This window comes from Oncorhynchus clarkii, chromosome 25 (assembly GCF_045791955.1).
Source record: "Oncorhynchus clarkii lewisi isolate Uvic-CL-2024 chromosome 25, UVic_Ocla_1.0, whole genome shotgun sequence".
Classification (NCBI taxonomy): domain Eukaryota; kingdom Metazoa; phylum Chordata; class Actinopteri; order Salmoniformes; family Salmonidae; genus Oncorhynchus; species Oncorhynchus clarkii.
Window position 1 is genome coordinate 3,696,832 of NC_092171.1, and position 14,642 is coordinate 3,711,473.

Below are 14,642 nucleotides of genomic sequence, written 5' to 3' on the forward strand. Positions count from 1 at the left end.
CAAATCAATATTAATTTTAAATATCAATATTTTGCTAAGACTTGCTAAGTGGATGGTCTCTACAGAAGGTGTAAACGGTACAGCCAAATGGTTACTTGCACAGTAGCAACATCAGAAATAGATTGTGTAAATTTAAATAAAATATACAAGGACAATATCAATAACGATATCAGTGATAGACAATGTAGTTACAGTGGGGCAAAAAAGTATTTAGTCAGCCACCAATTGTGCAAGTTCTCCCACTTAAAAAGATGAGAGGCCTGTAATTTTCACTTCAACTATGACAGACAAAATGAAAAAAAAAATCCAGAAAATCACATTGTAGGATTTTTTATGAATTAATTTGCAAATTATGGTGGAAAATAAGTATTGGTCAATAACAAAAGTTTATCTCAATAGTTTGTTATATACCCTTTGTTGGCAATGACAGAGGTCAAACGTTTTCTGTAAGTCTTCTCAAGGTTTCCACACACTGTTGCTGCTATTTTGGCCCATTCCTCCATGCAGATCTCCTCTAGAGCAGTGATGTTTTGGGCTGTTGCTGGGCAACACGGACTTTCAACTCCCTCCAAAGATTTTCTATGGGGTTGAGATCTGGAGACTGGCTAGGCCACTCCAGGACCTTGAAATGCTTCATACGAAGCCACTCCTCCGTTGCCCGGGCAGTGTGTTTGGGATCATTGTCATGCTTTGGGACCCAGCCACGTTTCATCTTCAATGCCCTTGCTGATGGAAGGAGGTTTTCACTCAAAATCTCACGATACATGGCCCCATCCATTCTTTCCTTTACACGGATCAGTCTTCCTGGTCCCTTTGCAGAAAAACAGCCCCAAAGCATGATGTTTCTACCCCCATGCTTCACAGTAGGTATGGTGTTCTTTGGATGCAACTCAGCATTCTTTGTCCTCCAAACACGACGAGTTGAGTTTTTACCAAAAAGTTATATTTTGGTTTCATCTGACCATATGACATTCTCCCAATCTTCTTCTGGATCATCCAAATGCTCTCTAGCAAACTTCAGACGGGCCTGGACATGTACTGGCTTAAGAAGGGGGACACGTCTGGCACTGCAGGATTTGAGTCCCTGGCGGCGTAGTGTGTTACTGATGGTAGGCTTTGTTACTTTGGTCCCAGCTCTCTGCAGGTCATTCACTAAGTCCCCCCGTCTGGTTCTGGGATTTTTGCTCACCGTTCTTGTGATCATTTTGAACCCACGGGGTGAGATCTTGCGTGGAGCCCCAGAACGAGGGAGATTATCAGTGGTCTTGTATGTCTTCCATTTCCTAATAATTGCTCCCACAGTTGATTTCTTCAAACCAAGCTGCTTAACTATTGCAGATTCGGTCTTCCCAGCCTGGTGCAGGTCTACAATTTTGTTTCTGGTGTCCTTTGACAGCTCTTCGGTCTTGGCCATAGTGGAGTTTGGAGTGTGACTGTTTGAGGTTGTGGACAGGTGTCTTTTATACTGATAACAAGTTCAAACAGGTGCCATTAATTCAGGTAACGAGTGGAGGACAGAGGAGCCTCTTAAATAAGATGTTACAGGTCTGTGAGAGCCAGAAATCTTGCTTGTTTGTAGGTGACCAAATACTTATTTTCCACCATCATTTGCAAATAAATTCATTAAAAATCCTACAATGTGATTTTCTGGATTTTTTTCCTCATTTTGTCTGTCATAGTTGAAGTGTACCTATGATACAAATTATAGGGCTCTCTCATCTTTTTAAGTGGGAGAACTTGCACAATTGGTGGCCAACTAAATACTTTTTTGCCCCACTGTATATGCATACAATCAGGGGTAAAGTGGCTGAACAGTAGGATACAAAAATAATTGTAGTAGCAACGTGTGATAGCAGAGAGTCGTGAATAGAGGCACTGCAGATAGTGCTGATGACTGCTCCGTCCAAACCACGCATGAACAAGGGAATCTATTGTTGGGGATGAATCAGAATAGTTGGGTAACATAGATAAGATGTTTTATTTTCATTATATGCTTGTGAGGTACTTCTCGTTTAGAATGTATCTTGTTGTACTATAATGGTGGCCATTTTCAGTTATCCTTTCTCTGTCCTGGGTTCAGTTACTTGGGCCGCAGAGAGGGGAGAGGTCAAGCTTGTCTTCATATGTAAACATATATTTTAAACCATGTGAAGGGATGATTGAGGGGGAACCAATTATCTCTTGGCTCCACAATGTCTGTGTGCCACTCACTGTGTCTCTGTGATCTTGTCCAGGAGGGGTGTATTTGATATATGCTAGTGGATGAGATTTTGTTTTTGGTCCTGAGTGGTACCAAGAGCGAGATAAGAACATACTTTAGAAGACAAAGCTGAACGATAATTTATAGCCAATGCTGTCTGGCTATGTGTGTCTTTGCTATAAAGGATCTCAGTTGCAATGTGTAAGCACTCTCAGATAATTAATTTATAGACACTGAATTGATCTGAGAGTCACAGGGTTGTGATGGAGCTCATATAATTAAAGATGGACTTTATGATAACTCTGACTTGTGTGTGGTTTGCTCTCCTGATTTGGTAATACAGGAAATTTCCACTACACTATATTCGGAGAACCTGTTTCTGTCCTGTCCTTGACTCTGGTGCAGGGCATGTGATGTCCATAGTCCACAGATAGTTTGTCTAGCTGTGTCCAGTCCAAGTGGTGCTTTTACAGGCAGACCATCTATGGGAGGAAGGACGTCAGCGTAGTGCAGCAGCTGAAACCTGGTCCCGACAGTCAGAACGCTCCTTGGTGACGACAACACCAGGCTCCAGAGCATCGAAGCTGTAAAACAGGGAATAAAAAAAAATCAGAAGACATTACAACCTTGCACAACATCAATTCACCTCCCAAGTTTAGATAAGAATAACCTCATACAATGAAAAGTATTTTTTTACCTGAAGTGCTGGTGCTGCTTGATCTGTGGCAGCGGGCCTGAAGTACAGAGTCAGGTGTTGCTGTCAGCCATAGCTTTCCACTAGCACCGTACCATCCTCCAGTCCAAATAGCTGTGGGATGTTGACCCCACGTCACAGTGCTGCCCTTCACAACACCAGAAATCTTAGACAAAGTGTTCACTCTGGTCTTTCTGAAGTGCTGCTTGATGAGGCCAAAGCATCAGTTGGGGACAAACTTGGAGTGGCCTGCGATGTGAATTTCCAGATTGTGGTGGAGCTTGTGAATGGTTCACCAGGCACAATACCAGAGCACAAACTTGTTCTTGTTTTGGCCACTGCAGTTATCACAATTCAGGTCCACACCTGTTTTCCTAACTCCAGTGGTTGGTGAAGAAATGGTGCATGTAGTTGACTGCGCTGCTGCCTTTGCTTGCTTGTGCTAGCTCTCTTTTTGATGACTGTATGACCGTTGGATTAGAGTAGCTAGCTAAAAAATGAACTATAATCCAAATCCATAGAGTAACGTTACTAGCAATACAAACCGATTGTCATAGCAATCTAAAGTTAACCAAATAACCATAGGTTTAATGTTAGTTAGCAAGCCAGCCATCGAACTCCAGCTGGCCAGCTAACAGCAAGCTTTAGCTTGCAATGAAAGCAACTTTCTGACTAAATTAGAAACATATGATATCTGAATCTGTAGCAAGATTCTTACCTGTATACATGGATGAAAGCTTCACGGATGACTGCAACCCCTATAATCAGACATCCTGTGTTTCCGTTTAGTTTGCACAGCTTGTTTGGCCCGTTGTGATCCACTGATTTCAAAATGTGTTATTTTCAGCATTTGTCATCCAAAAAAGTAGTCCATCACAGCTTTTTCCCACTGACCTTTATCGATAGCGCCTGATAAACTCAGGGCACCAATGTTATTGAGAGCAGTAGCAACATATTTGCAGTTCTCCATGGATAACGTTATATCTTTCAAAAAAACTGCAGTAGAAAGGACTACCTATGTATTATGAGCAGCTCATTTTATAGACAAGATGCTACACTGCACCAAACTCATCTCTCGGCATGTCCAGCCCACTCATTAACTCAGCCTATCATAGCTAGCGGGAAGATTGCTGGCTTTTTCTGTGGCTAAACCAACTAGGCTTGGAATTTAACAATTGTATTCATAATTACAGATGACATACAAGTTTGATATTAAGGCACATGAAAGTTCACATGTTCGAGAAGGCAGTTCTGCCAAAAACGTTCAAAAGGCTCTCCTGTAAAGTCGTGACTTGCGACATATGCCTAGTTTCCTGAATCGGGTAACATTTGGGTTCTCTCCCTGCTTGAAAAGTGTCAGCCCAGTATCTCACTATTTGCATGTTTTATGGACAAATGTTTGTTTTTCTAGGGGTGAAAGTAGTTTTTTTCCACTGCTGTATATGTTCTTATACTGTCCTGAGCATTGATGTACAAGAATTCAAACTAGGATAGGATACTTTTCGTCAATATATTTGGGCTAAACATTGACATGATTGAATTTCATTACTATCTCATGCGAGGCACATGAGATTTTGTCATGGCTGCTGGTTTGGGGGCAATTGTAACGTGTTAAAATGTTAAATTTACCTGAGCCTAGCAGCCTATTTCTGAAAATAACTTTATGATTGTAGAAATTTTACATTACACAAAACCTAACTTTAAATAGCCTTGGTGTCATGTAGAGTGCTAAGGAAGTTGTAAACAGGTATTATTTGGGCACAATCAGACTATTCACATGTTTTGAGAGGAACCAAATGGCCATGCGCAAACAGTGGTGTTACTGTAAATATAGGTTACTTATGTAACAGTTGTTAAAGTACTGTGTGAATTTTCCTAGGTTCATATATTAATATGTCATGTTGATTTGTTATCATGCATGCCTGCATCCTGGGAGTAGGGGAGTGTGTACTTACGTTTTGCCCTGCGTGCTCAAATCATTTTGATGCACTATGAGAGGTAGGCCCGCTTTTTCTGTCATCTTTAGAAAAGTTTGATTCTTTTAAGCACAAAGTCATACACACCGTGTGTTGTTCATGAATAATGTTGTACTTTTAGAGGTTACTCATAAGTGGATGGTATTGTTAAGATGTAATTGTACTTTTTAGGATGATATCAACATTCTGAATTCAACATATGGTTAATAGCTAGCTAAGGTATTAGCAGGCTATTGTATGTGTGAACGATGGCTAGCTCCTCAAATGATCCCAGTCCCTTATATTGTGCATCTGTTGTAGAAAGAGGCGACAATTCGCTGAACATATGTGCTCTACAAATGTTTTATTTTCTTTTGGATGCAGGTATGTGGTTTTATCTATGTAAAATATATGTTATGTGTTGATGCATAATAAGGAGAGGCTGTACTCATTTTTGTATTCAAAAATAATTTTGATGCACTATGAGGGAAAGAGGCGACGATTCACAGAACAGATGTGCTCACCAAACGTTTTCTTTACTTTTGGAAGCAGATGCAGGATGCAGAGTGTGAATTCTGCTTGATTAAAACTATCTGATCTCCAAAGTCCATGTCTATAGTCTCAATCAACCACACACAACGCAGAGTTACAGTGGTGCAGTACAGCACCGGTTCCACTTACATAGACATAATTATATTTCTTGCAAAATCAATACATATGTCTATGATAATATGATAATTCCTAACATGAAGTTAAGACTTTTTGGATTAAAATCAAATATTGTGATCTGACCGTCTTATGTACAGACCTTTACATGATATGAATGATTAGGAGACAGATGTATGTTTAAAAAATTACTGGCATAGTTCAAGTGGTCTCTGAGCAACAGAGTAAAAGACAAAACATTTTACCCCTAGTCTCCCCTACTCTGAAAATGTCATGAATCGGACCAAGAACATGTGTTCCAAATGTATTCTGAAGTTTTGTCTTTGTATTTTGGTGAATGGTAATATGGCATTTTTTTTCCAGTTCCTGAAGAGTTTCAGTTTTGGAGGTACAAGTTTTTTCTTCTGACAGCCACGCTTTGCCAGGTGACAAACATTTCTCCTCATTTGCAAAGTAATCCCAGGCATTTGTTGCTAATGGGAGTTATTTTCAGCCCAGATTAGCATGAGATTACTTTTGTCAGATGGACGTGACTGGATTTAACACTGATTGAGTCACTAAAGCCTGATTTGGGGGAACGATGGGAACGGCGCCTAGGGAGCCGGGACAGTTTCAAGGTGTCGAGTGCCTCAATTTGTAGAATTCAGCCTGACATTCAAACTGATTTTGCTATGTTTCACTGATGTGAAGTGAAACAATGGTGAGTGAGTGTTCTGTCTGGTTTAACCAGGCTTGAACGGACTAGGAAGTAAAGAAAGATATATAGCACAGCTAGTGTTTGCAGTTGCTTCAGACTCATTTGATTTATGTGTATCAATCACAAGGTGCCAAGTGAAAGTCAAAGTCATTATGCTACAACAGTCCTGTTTTACATTGTCACCCATTTTGAAAATGAACATATATGTATAGCCAGTGTGTCTCACTGAATTGAAGGACACTTAATTAGAACTCTTGGTGTGACTGTAATGGTTTAGGCCTGTTGGGGAGATACCACTGTCAGCTGAAGGGTTGTTGTTGATAACTCTGCCATCTTGGAGCTATAGGAAAAACAATTCTATTAATAATGTTACCCATTGAGATTTTCGAAATCAATGAAATGTTGCAAATACCATAATCTATCAAATAATGCTAAAAACATGTATTTGATCACTTTTTTTTTGCAAACAATCACACTTTTTTATCCCTAAGCGGACATGCCCTCTTATGGACCCAGTGACATCATTGCTGACAAGAGACTTGGGCTGTGATAAAAAAAACACAGATAAACGACCAGTACTACGAGTGACATTTACAGTAAAGGAGATTTATGCTTGAGTCAATATTTGCTGCATTTACAGTGAGCGCAATCTCCACAAACATCTGTGTAATTGCTTTTAAAAGTCTGTCGTTGTATCCAGATCTGCGTTGGAATAAATCCCAGACTTGGGATCTTAATTGTCATTTAGATATCTCCCCCACCTGTCAACACCAGCCCCAAAAACAGACATGAATCTGAGGTTAGAGGGGCAAGGTGTCACGCCCTGACCTTAGATATGGTTAGGTCAGGGTGAGACTAAGGTGGGTACTCTAGTGTTGTATGTCTAGGGTTTTGTATGTCTAGGGTTGTTGTAGGTCTAGGGGGTTTTGTATTTCTATGTTGGCCTGATATGGTTCCCAATCAGATACAGCTGTTTAACGTTGTCTCTGATTGGGGATCATATTTAGGCAGCCCTTTTCCCAACTTTCTGGTGTGGGATCTTGTCTACAGTTAGGTGCCTGTGTGCACACTAGTAGCGGTTCGTTTTGGTTGTTTTGCTTCTGTGAGTTTCAGTTGATTAAAAATATGTGGAACTCTATTCACGCTACGCCTTGGTCTCATCATTTCGACGAGCGTGACAAGGACTCTAAACTATCCAGTAAAAGTAAATGGGTTCTTAAGCTGGTCTTCTTGCCACCAAACCAGATAAAGAAGCTGTGAAGCCCCCAGTGTACCCACTTTAACTGCATACTGTGAACTAATTGCTCTACATACAATTTAGAACGTACTCTTAAGTAAAATGAGTGCAGTAAAACAAGAAATAAACATACTAGTCTCAACATACTACATGTGCATATTACCTCAATAACCTTGACTAACCAGTGCCCCCACACATTGACTCTGTACCGGTACCCCCTGTATACAGCCTCGTTACTGTTATTTTACTACTGCTCTTTTTTTTTTTTTTTTTTTACTTATTTTTTCCTTATCTATTTTTAGTTAACACTTAATTTTCTTAAAATGGCATTGTTGGTTATGGGCTTGTAAGTAAGCATTTCTGTAACTATGGGACCTGCTTTTCTTCAGCAGGGACAGGGAAGATGGTTAAAATTGATGGGAAGATGGATGGAGCCAAATACAGGACCATTCTGGAAGAAAACCTGATGGAGTCTGCAAAAGACCTGAGACTGGGACGGAGATTTGTCTTCCAACAAGACAATGATCCAAAACATAAAGCAAAATCTACAATGGAATGGTTCAAAAATAAACATATCCAGGTGTTAGAATGAACAAGTCAAAGTCCAGACCTGAATCCAATCGAGAATCTGTGGAAAGAACTGAAAACTGCTGTTCACAAATGCTCTCCATCCAACCTCACTGAGCTCGAGCTGTTTTGCAAGGAGGAATGTGAAAAAATGTCAGTCTCTTGATGTGCAAAACTGATAGAGACATACCCCAAGCGACTTACAGCTGTAATCGCAGTAAAAGGTGGCGCTACAAAGTATTAACTTAAGGGGGCTGAATAATTTTGCACGCCCAATTTTTCAGTTTTTGATTTGTTAAAAAAGTTTGAAATATCCAATAAATGTCGTTCCACTTCATGATTGTGTCCCACTTCTTGTTAATTCTTCACAAAAAAATACAGTTTTATACCTTTATGTTTGAAGCCTGAAATGTGGCAAAAGGTCGCAAAGTTCAAGGGGGCCGAATACTTTCGCAAGGCACTGTAAATACAAATAAACACTTATACGTGAATGTGGATGCTACCATGATTATGGATAATCCTTAATGAACTGTGAATAATCATGAGTAAAAAAGTTAGACGCACAAATATCATGCCACCCCCCCAAAAGAAATGCTAACCTCCCATGCTATTGTGATGGTGAGAGGTTAACATGTCTTGGGTGTATGATTTTTGTATGTCTGAAACTTTCTCACTTAACATTATTCACCATGAAATTAGGATTATCCGTAATTATGGTATCATCCACATTAATGTAGTGTTTAGAAACATATTATATTCTTATTAACAATAAAAGGGACTCCAAAATGACACAATACATTATTTACCATTCATTAATGAATTAACTTAATTTTTTACTTGGGGTGGCAGGTAACCTAGTGGTTAGAGCATTGGACTAGTATAGTAACCGAAAGGTTGCAAGATTTCATCCCCGAGCTGACAAGGTAAAAATCAGTCGTTCTGCCCCTGAACAAGGCAGTTAACCCACTGTTTCTATCTAGCCCGTCATTGAAAATAACAATTTGTTCTTAACTGACTTGCCTATTTAAATAAAGAAAAAACGTTTTTTTTAAATGTAGCCTTTATTCATTTCTACTAGGCACAGAATTATCTGAAACACAAACAAAACAAACAGCAAATGCATCCAACAAACGTGTAGTCAGTCACAAGCTTGATGAAGCCAATGCATGTTATGAATGTGGGAGCGGAATACTTAACCTTTTACTACTTTAATACACATACAAGTGAATTTGTCCCAATAGTTTTGCCCCCCCTAAAATGGGGGGGGGGGGGGGGGGGGGGGGGGGCTATGTACAAAAAGTGCTGTCATTTCTAAAGGGTTCCCCCAATATGAAAATACCCTCAAATGAAAACTGACAGTCTGCACTTTAACTTCATAGTCATTGTTTGATTTTAAGTATAGAGCCAAACAAAAATGCTTCACTGTCCCAATAACTACGGAGTACACTGTAAATTCATATCATAGGCCTAATAGTACTGTAGAGCTCTTTTTACTTCCACACAATATAGCTGGATCGCCCAGTCCTGCCCCTAGGGGTCTACCACCCTACAGCACCCCAACCCAACACATCACACTCAACTTGGATCTTAGTAAAACATGAATTATTGGTTTCAGGTGTGATAGGCCAAGGCCAGAGTAACAACCAACAGTGCGCCAGACCCCCCCGGGCCAGGACTGAGAGCCCAGCAGCTAGGGATTGGCCAAACAGGTATCTCCCTTGACATGGGAATCTTTTCAATACAGACTCTTGCCGACGAAGTTCAAATGAATTTAAGTTATTTGCATATACCTTCCTATTGGTTAATTCTGATACTTGGGTATCATTATCTTCATCTACATAGGGGGGGTAAAAACCAGGAAATAAGTTGACTGCTATAGACTGACAGTGTCACAAAAACGATGCTCACGCTTCAAATGGGGCAGAGGTCTGTGTGTTGTTGTAATTCTGATGGCCAGAGATCTAGCAACAATGACAAGAAGCTGCCATGTGGGGAATTGTAGGTGGCTTGATTCGGCTAGTTTTATATTGTTATTGATACCATGTCTTGTCTTGAGGTGATTTGACTGATTGTCGTCTACGCTAATGTCTTGTCTTGAGGTGATTTGACTGATTGTCGTCTACGCTAATTTGGCTAAAATCCACTGGAAATTAACAACTTTTACAATGTATTTGAGCAACAACAAGTGCTCATTGTGAAAATGTATTAATGTTTTCAGTAAACATTGGAAACTAAATATAGCTTATATGTTGTCAACAATCTAAGCCAACCCCGTCTGCTTTGCCCCGTAGTTAAGCACACGTCGGATTTGTTGCTAAACAACCAACCTGTCTATGTTAAAGGCCCAGTGGAGTCAAAAACTGGATTTCTGTGTGTTTTATATACACTGAGTATACAAAACATTAAAAACACCTGCCCTTTCCATGACATAGACTGACCAGGTGAATCCAGGTGAAAGCTATGATTCCATTTTGATGTTACTTGTTAAATCCACTTCAATCAGTGCAGATGAAGGGGAGAAGGCAGGATTTTTTAAGCCTTGAGACCATTGAGACATAGATTGTGTATGTGTGCCATTGAATGATCAAGACAAAAGATTTAGGTACCTTTGAATGGGATCTGGTAGTAGTTTTGTGTCAAGAACTGCAAAGCTGCTGGGTTTTTCACACTAAACAGTTTCCCATGTGTATCAAGAATGGTCCACCACCCAAAAGACATCCAGCCAACATGACACAACTGTGGGAAGAATTGGAGTCAACATGGACTAGCATCCCTGTGGAACGTTTTAGACACCTTGTAGACTCCATGCCCTGACGAATTGTGGCTGTTCTGACGGCAAAAGGGAGTGCAACTCAATATTAGTTAATATTAGAATAGACCAGTAATAAAGAGAATTCCAAGCCTCTCTGCCAGTAAGAGCTAGTTTTATGTTTTCCCCTCCCCACTCAAACCACTCCCAGACAGTCCTGACAAAATTCTTGCTTCAGAAATTACTATTTGCTAAGAACACATTTAGTTTTTTTTTTACCATTTTAATTGAAAACAATCACCGTAAGGTACAGACCTGGAATAACTATCATTTTAACTATGCTTTGTGGAAAGTAACTATTTTTTTGACGGAACAAATAGTTACTTTGGAGGTGACTACAAATATTTGTTTACAGATCCCAAAGAAGCATTACTTTTCAAAACTACTTGAATACAGATCTCAGAAAGTGACTACTTTTCAGAAACTACTGGATTGACTGCCTTCAACAAATGGCAGGGTTCTATCTGAAACTGAATTCATTAAGATAGAAATAGAATGAAATAAGCACACACAATCACCTATACCAGGACTCTCTAACCCTGTTCCAGAAGAGCTACCGTCCTGTAGGTTTTCAACTATACTATTTAGATTTATCCGACAGTCCTATTTGATCTACAGAATACATTTCTAGCTGAACATTATGCAAATGTCCATTCTCCTAAATGTCCATTGCCCAAGGTGTACATAATAAAGTCAAAACAATTAACCAATTTTGTACAGATAAGTATAGATAAATTGTGCCGCTCAACTAATGTAAGACTCTTTTAAAATCGAAAGCTGCAATGCATTTTATGATACCTGAAAATACTGCAGAGAAATTCAAAGCCATTTGCAAACAGCTTAGCGAAAACAACTTTGAACCTCATTGTCCATCCAGTGTTCTTGTTTCAAACATATTCTATACCATCTTTAAAGGGAAAGTTTACTCAGAATACAAACTAACTTGATTTTCCACCTACCGTGGCTATTGTTGATTCAATGATATTTAATTTCCGTTCGACACTTAATAGACATATTTTGTTACTGTTAGCATTCTCAGTAACACTTAACAATAAACACTTCTTGTGCCTGTGTAATAAAACTGTAATTACTTTTGGAGCAACATTTTATTAGCATGTTGTTGCATTTTAATTGCATGGCAATGAGTTTTCGTAATAAATTAATTATTATGCAATTATAAAGCAATTTCCAAAGTCCTATGTAACAACAATGTTGCTTTTGTAATAATCACAAAGTTACTACACATGTACTGTATAAGAACTGGATGTAAAGTGACCAAAAAAGTGTTAAACAAATCAAAGTATATTTTATATGTGAGATTCTTCAAAGTAGCCACCCTTTGCCTTAATGACAGCTTTGCAAACTCTTGGCATTCTCTCAACCAGCTTCAAATCAATTAACAGGTGTGCCTTGTTAAAAGTTCATTTGTGGAATTTCTTTGCTTCTTAATTAATGTGTTTGAGCCAGTCAGTTGTGTTGTGACAAGGTAGGGGTGGTATACAGAAGATAGCCTTATTTGGAAAAAGTCCATATTATTGCAAGAACAGCTCAAATAAGCAGAGAAACGACAGTCCATCATTACTTGAAGACATGAAGGTCAGTCAATCCGGAAAAGTTCAAGAACTTGGAAAGTTTCTTTGAAGTATCTAAAATATAAATATATTTTGATTTGTTTAACACTTTTTTATTTACTACATGATTCCATATGTGTTATTTCATAGTTTGTTGTATTCACTATTATTCTGCAATGTAGAAAAACCTTGAATGAGTATGTGTCCAAACTTTTGACAGGTACTGTAAGTCCCGAAGATAAACCAACGAGACAAAATACACGATTACCTTGACTATACTCCTGGAAAACGTCAATCATTGTTGCGTGCTGTTTAAAATTTCTCTAGTTCTCTAAAAGGAGCCAATTCCAGCTTACAATGTTAATTTATGCAGTAGAGGTTGGAAGAATCTAAGGTGGAAAATGTCAACTCGGTGAAACGATCTACATTGACATTCTCCGGAGGCAAATTGGAGCGTTTTCCACTTCAAAACTGTCTGTCCTGCTCCATTTGATCCATAAATGAGACCTACCGTTACGCACGTGGTTATGGATGAATCCGGTAGGTGGCGCACTTACTTTGTTTGAGGTAAAAGCAAGTGTTCCTTTTTTATAATATGTGTGTAGTGAGTGTAAATAGACTGCCTGGGTAACTGTGTGTGGGTCTGTGTGTTAGGTTGCGTGTTAGTGTGCGTGTCCCGAGAGGAGAATGGAGAGAGGAGAGAGTGTCTTTATGTGTGGGAGTGGAGAACATTGTTCTAACTTGAGATTCAGAGATAAAAATGTATAATCTTCCCTCTCAGACTGCTTTTCTGTATATTACAAATACAGCGCCTACGCCTGAGACACTCACAACTATACGACAACAGATGGACACTTACAGTCAGTTGGAGTAGGAAGGTCTGACAATGTTCTTGAGTTCCCATTGGACGGGGTGGTTGTTTTAATGTTCTGATTGGTTGGTTTCAATGGCAGTTTAGTGGTGCCGGTTACCGTTGGAGGAAATTCACCATTGGCTGAGGAGAAAAACAGACAAATAACAACTTAGTGACATTCTTTGCTTACCATGCCTTTGCACAGCTCTCTTAATTTCCAAACAGTTGGAGATAAGCAGGGTTGTGTTCATTAGAGACCCTAAACCAAAGAAAGCAAACTGAGACAGATGGGGACTACCTGTACTTGTCCAATAAGAAACACTTATTTTCATTTCCATTGTTAAACATTTTAAACATTTGTAGTTTTGAGCCCTAATGAACATGGCCCAGGTTTAAGCTTGGTGAATACTTGGCTGGATAACCCCAATCTGAAGTTGCATGGTGTTGATTTGTCCAATAGGGGGCACTCTTACCTCAAGACCAATAGAGTTGGATATAGTGGTGGTGGTGGGAAAGGTTGGGAGTGCTTAAATCCAACTCCTTCCCATCTTCCTCCATCCCTAGGTGGGTAAGTACATTGGATCCGGGGCTTTCATACCACCAGCTCAACCCAATAAAGCATATGGACAGACCAACCACCTCAACCTACCCCAGCCTTAGATCATAAAGTTCACAAGTGCCTTGATCTTTTCCCCCTCAATTTCTAACCTAGAAATACATCTCCCAGGTAAAAGGGATGTTGATTAGGTATTGCTACTCTGGACATTAAGTACTAGACCTTGCAGAGGCTGTGAATTGGGCCTGTGAGGAGGGCTATGATGATATGGGACTGCATACTGGACTTCTGGTTAAAACCCACACAAACTAGGGTACAGTGGGAAAAAGAATAACACTCTTCCCAATAATCAGCTGCAAGGGCCAGGTGTAAATCCCAGTCTCTGATTGGTCTGTTCCCCAATCAGCAGCAGAGAAACTGAAAGGCAAGATAGAAATAGCCAATCTGATTGTAAGAGTTTTGACGTTCCTCAAGAAATTATACAACGAACCAACCGTACAAAAAAGGTTTAAAAAACGTATGATCATTGAGTCACTATCAAAATGCTGATATAGTGATTGCAATTTCAAGGTATTGTTACCAGCAGTGGAAACCAATGTGGTTAATAGTGTTCTAAACCACCAATTCTCCATTAAAAAAGTTTGAAGAACAGCTCCCAAGAACACAATGTCAGTGTCAGTTGTGCGACTGCGTCAGACTATTGTCGGAATCCTTGTCATATCCATGTGAGATCCAGTCAAATGTTAATAGCCAGGTTATATCATACCTGCCTTTGTCACTCACATGTGAACATACTCTTTGAGCAACTGTGACATTTTGTCCATTAAAGGGACTGTC

At 39.5% G+C, this 14,642-nt stretch overlaps 1 protein-coding gene across 1 annotated transcript in view; it reads right to left on the reverse strand.

Moving 5' to 3' along the window:
• Window positions 1-14,642, reverse strand: part of LOC139384000 (c-ros oncogene 1, receptor tyrosine kinase) — a 678,262-nt gene that overhangs the window by 64,372 nt on the left and 599,248 nt on the right. Inside the window, exon 11 of the mRNA XM_071128628.1 lies at window positions 13,256-13,390. Coding sequence (XP_070984729.1) covers window positions 13,256-13,390 — 135 coding nt within the window. The remainder of the gene's footprint in view (window positions 1-13,255; window positions 13,391-14,642) is intronic.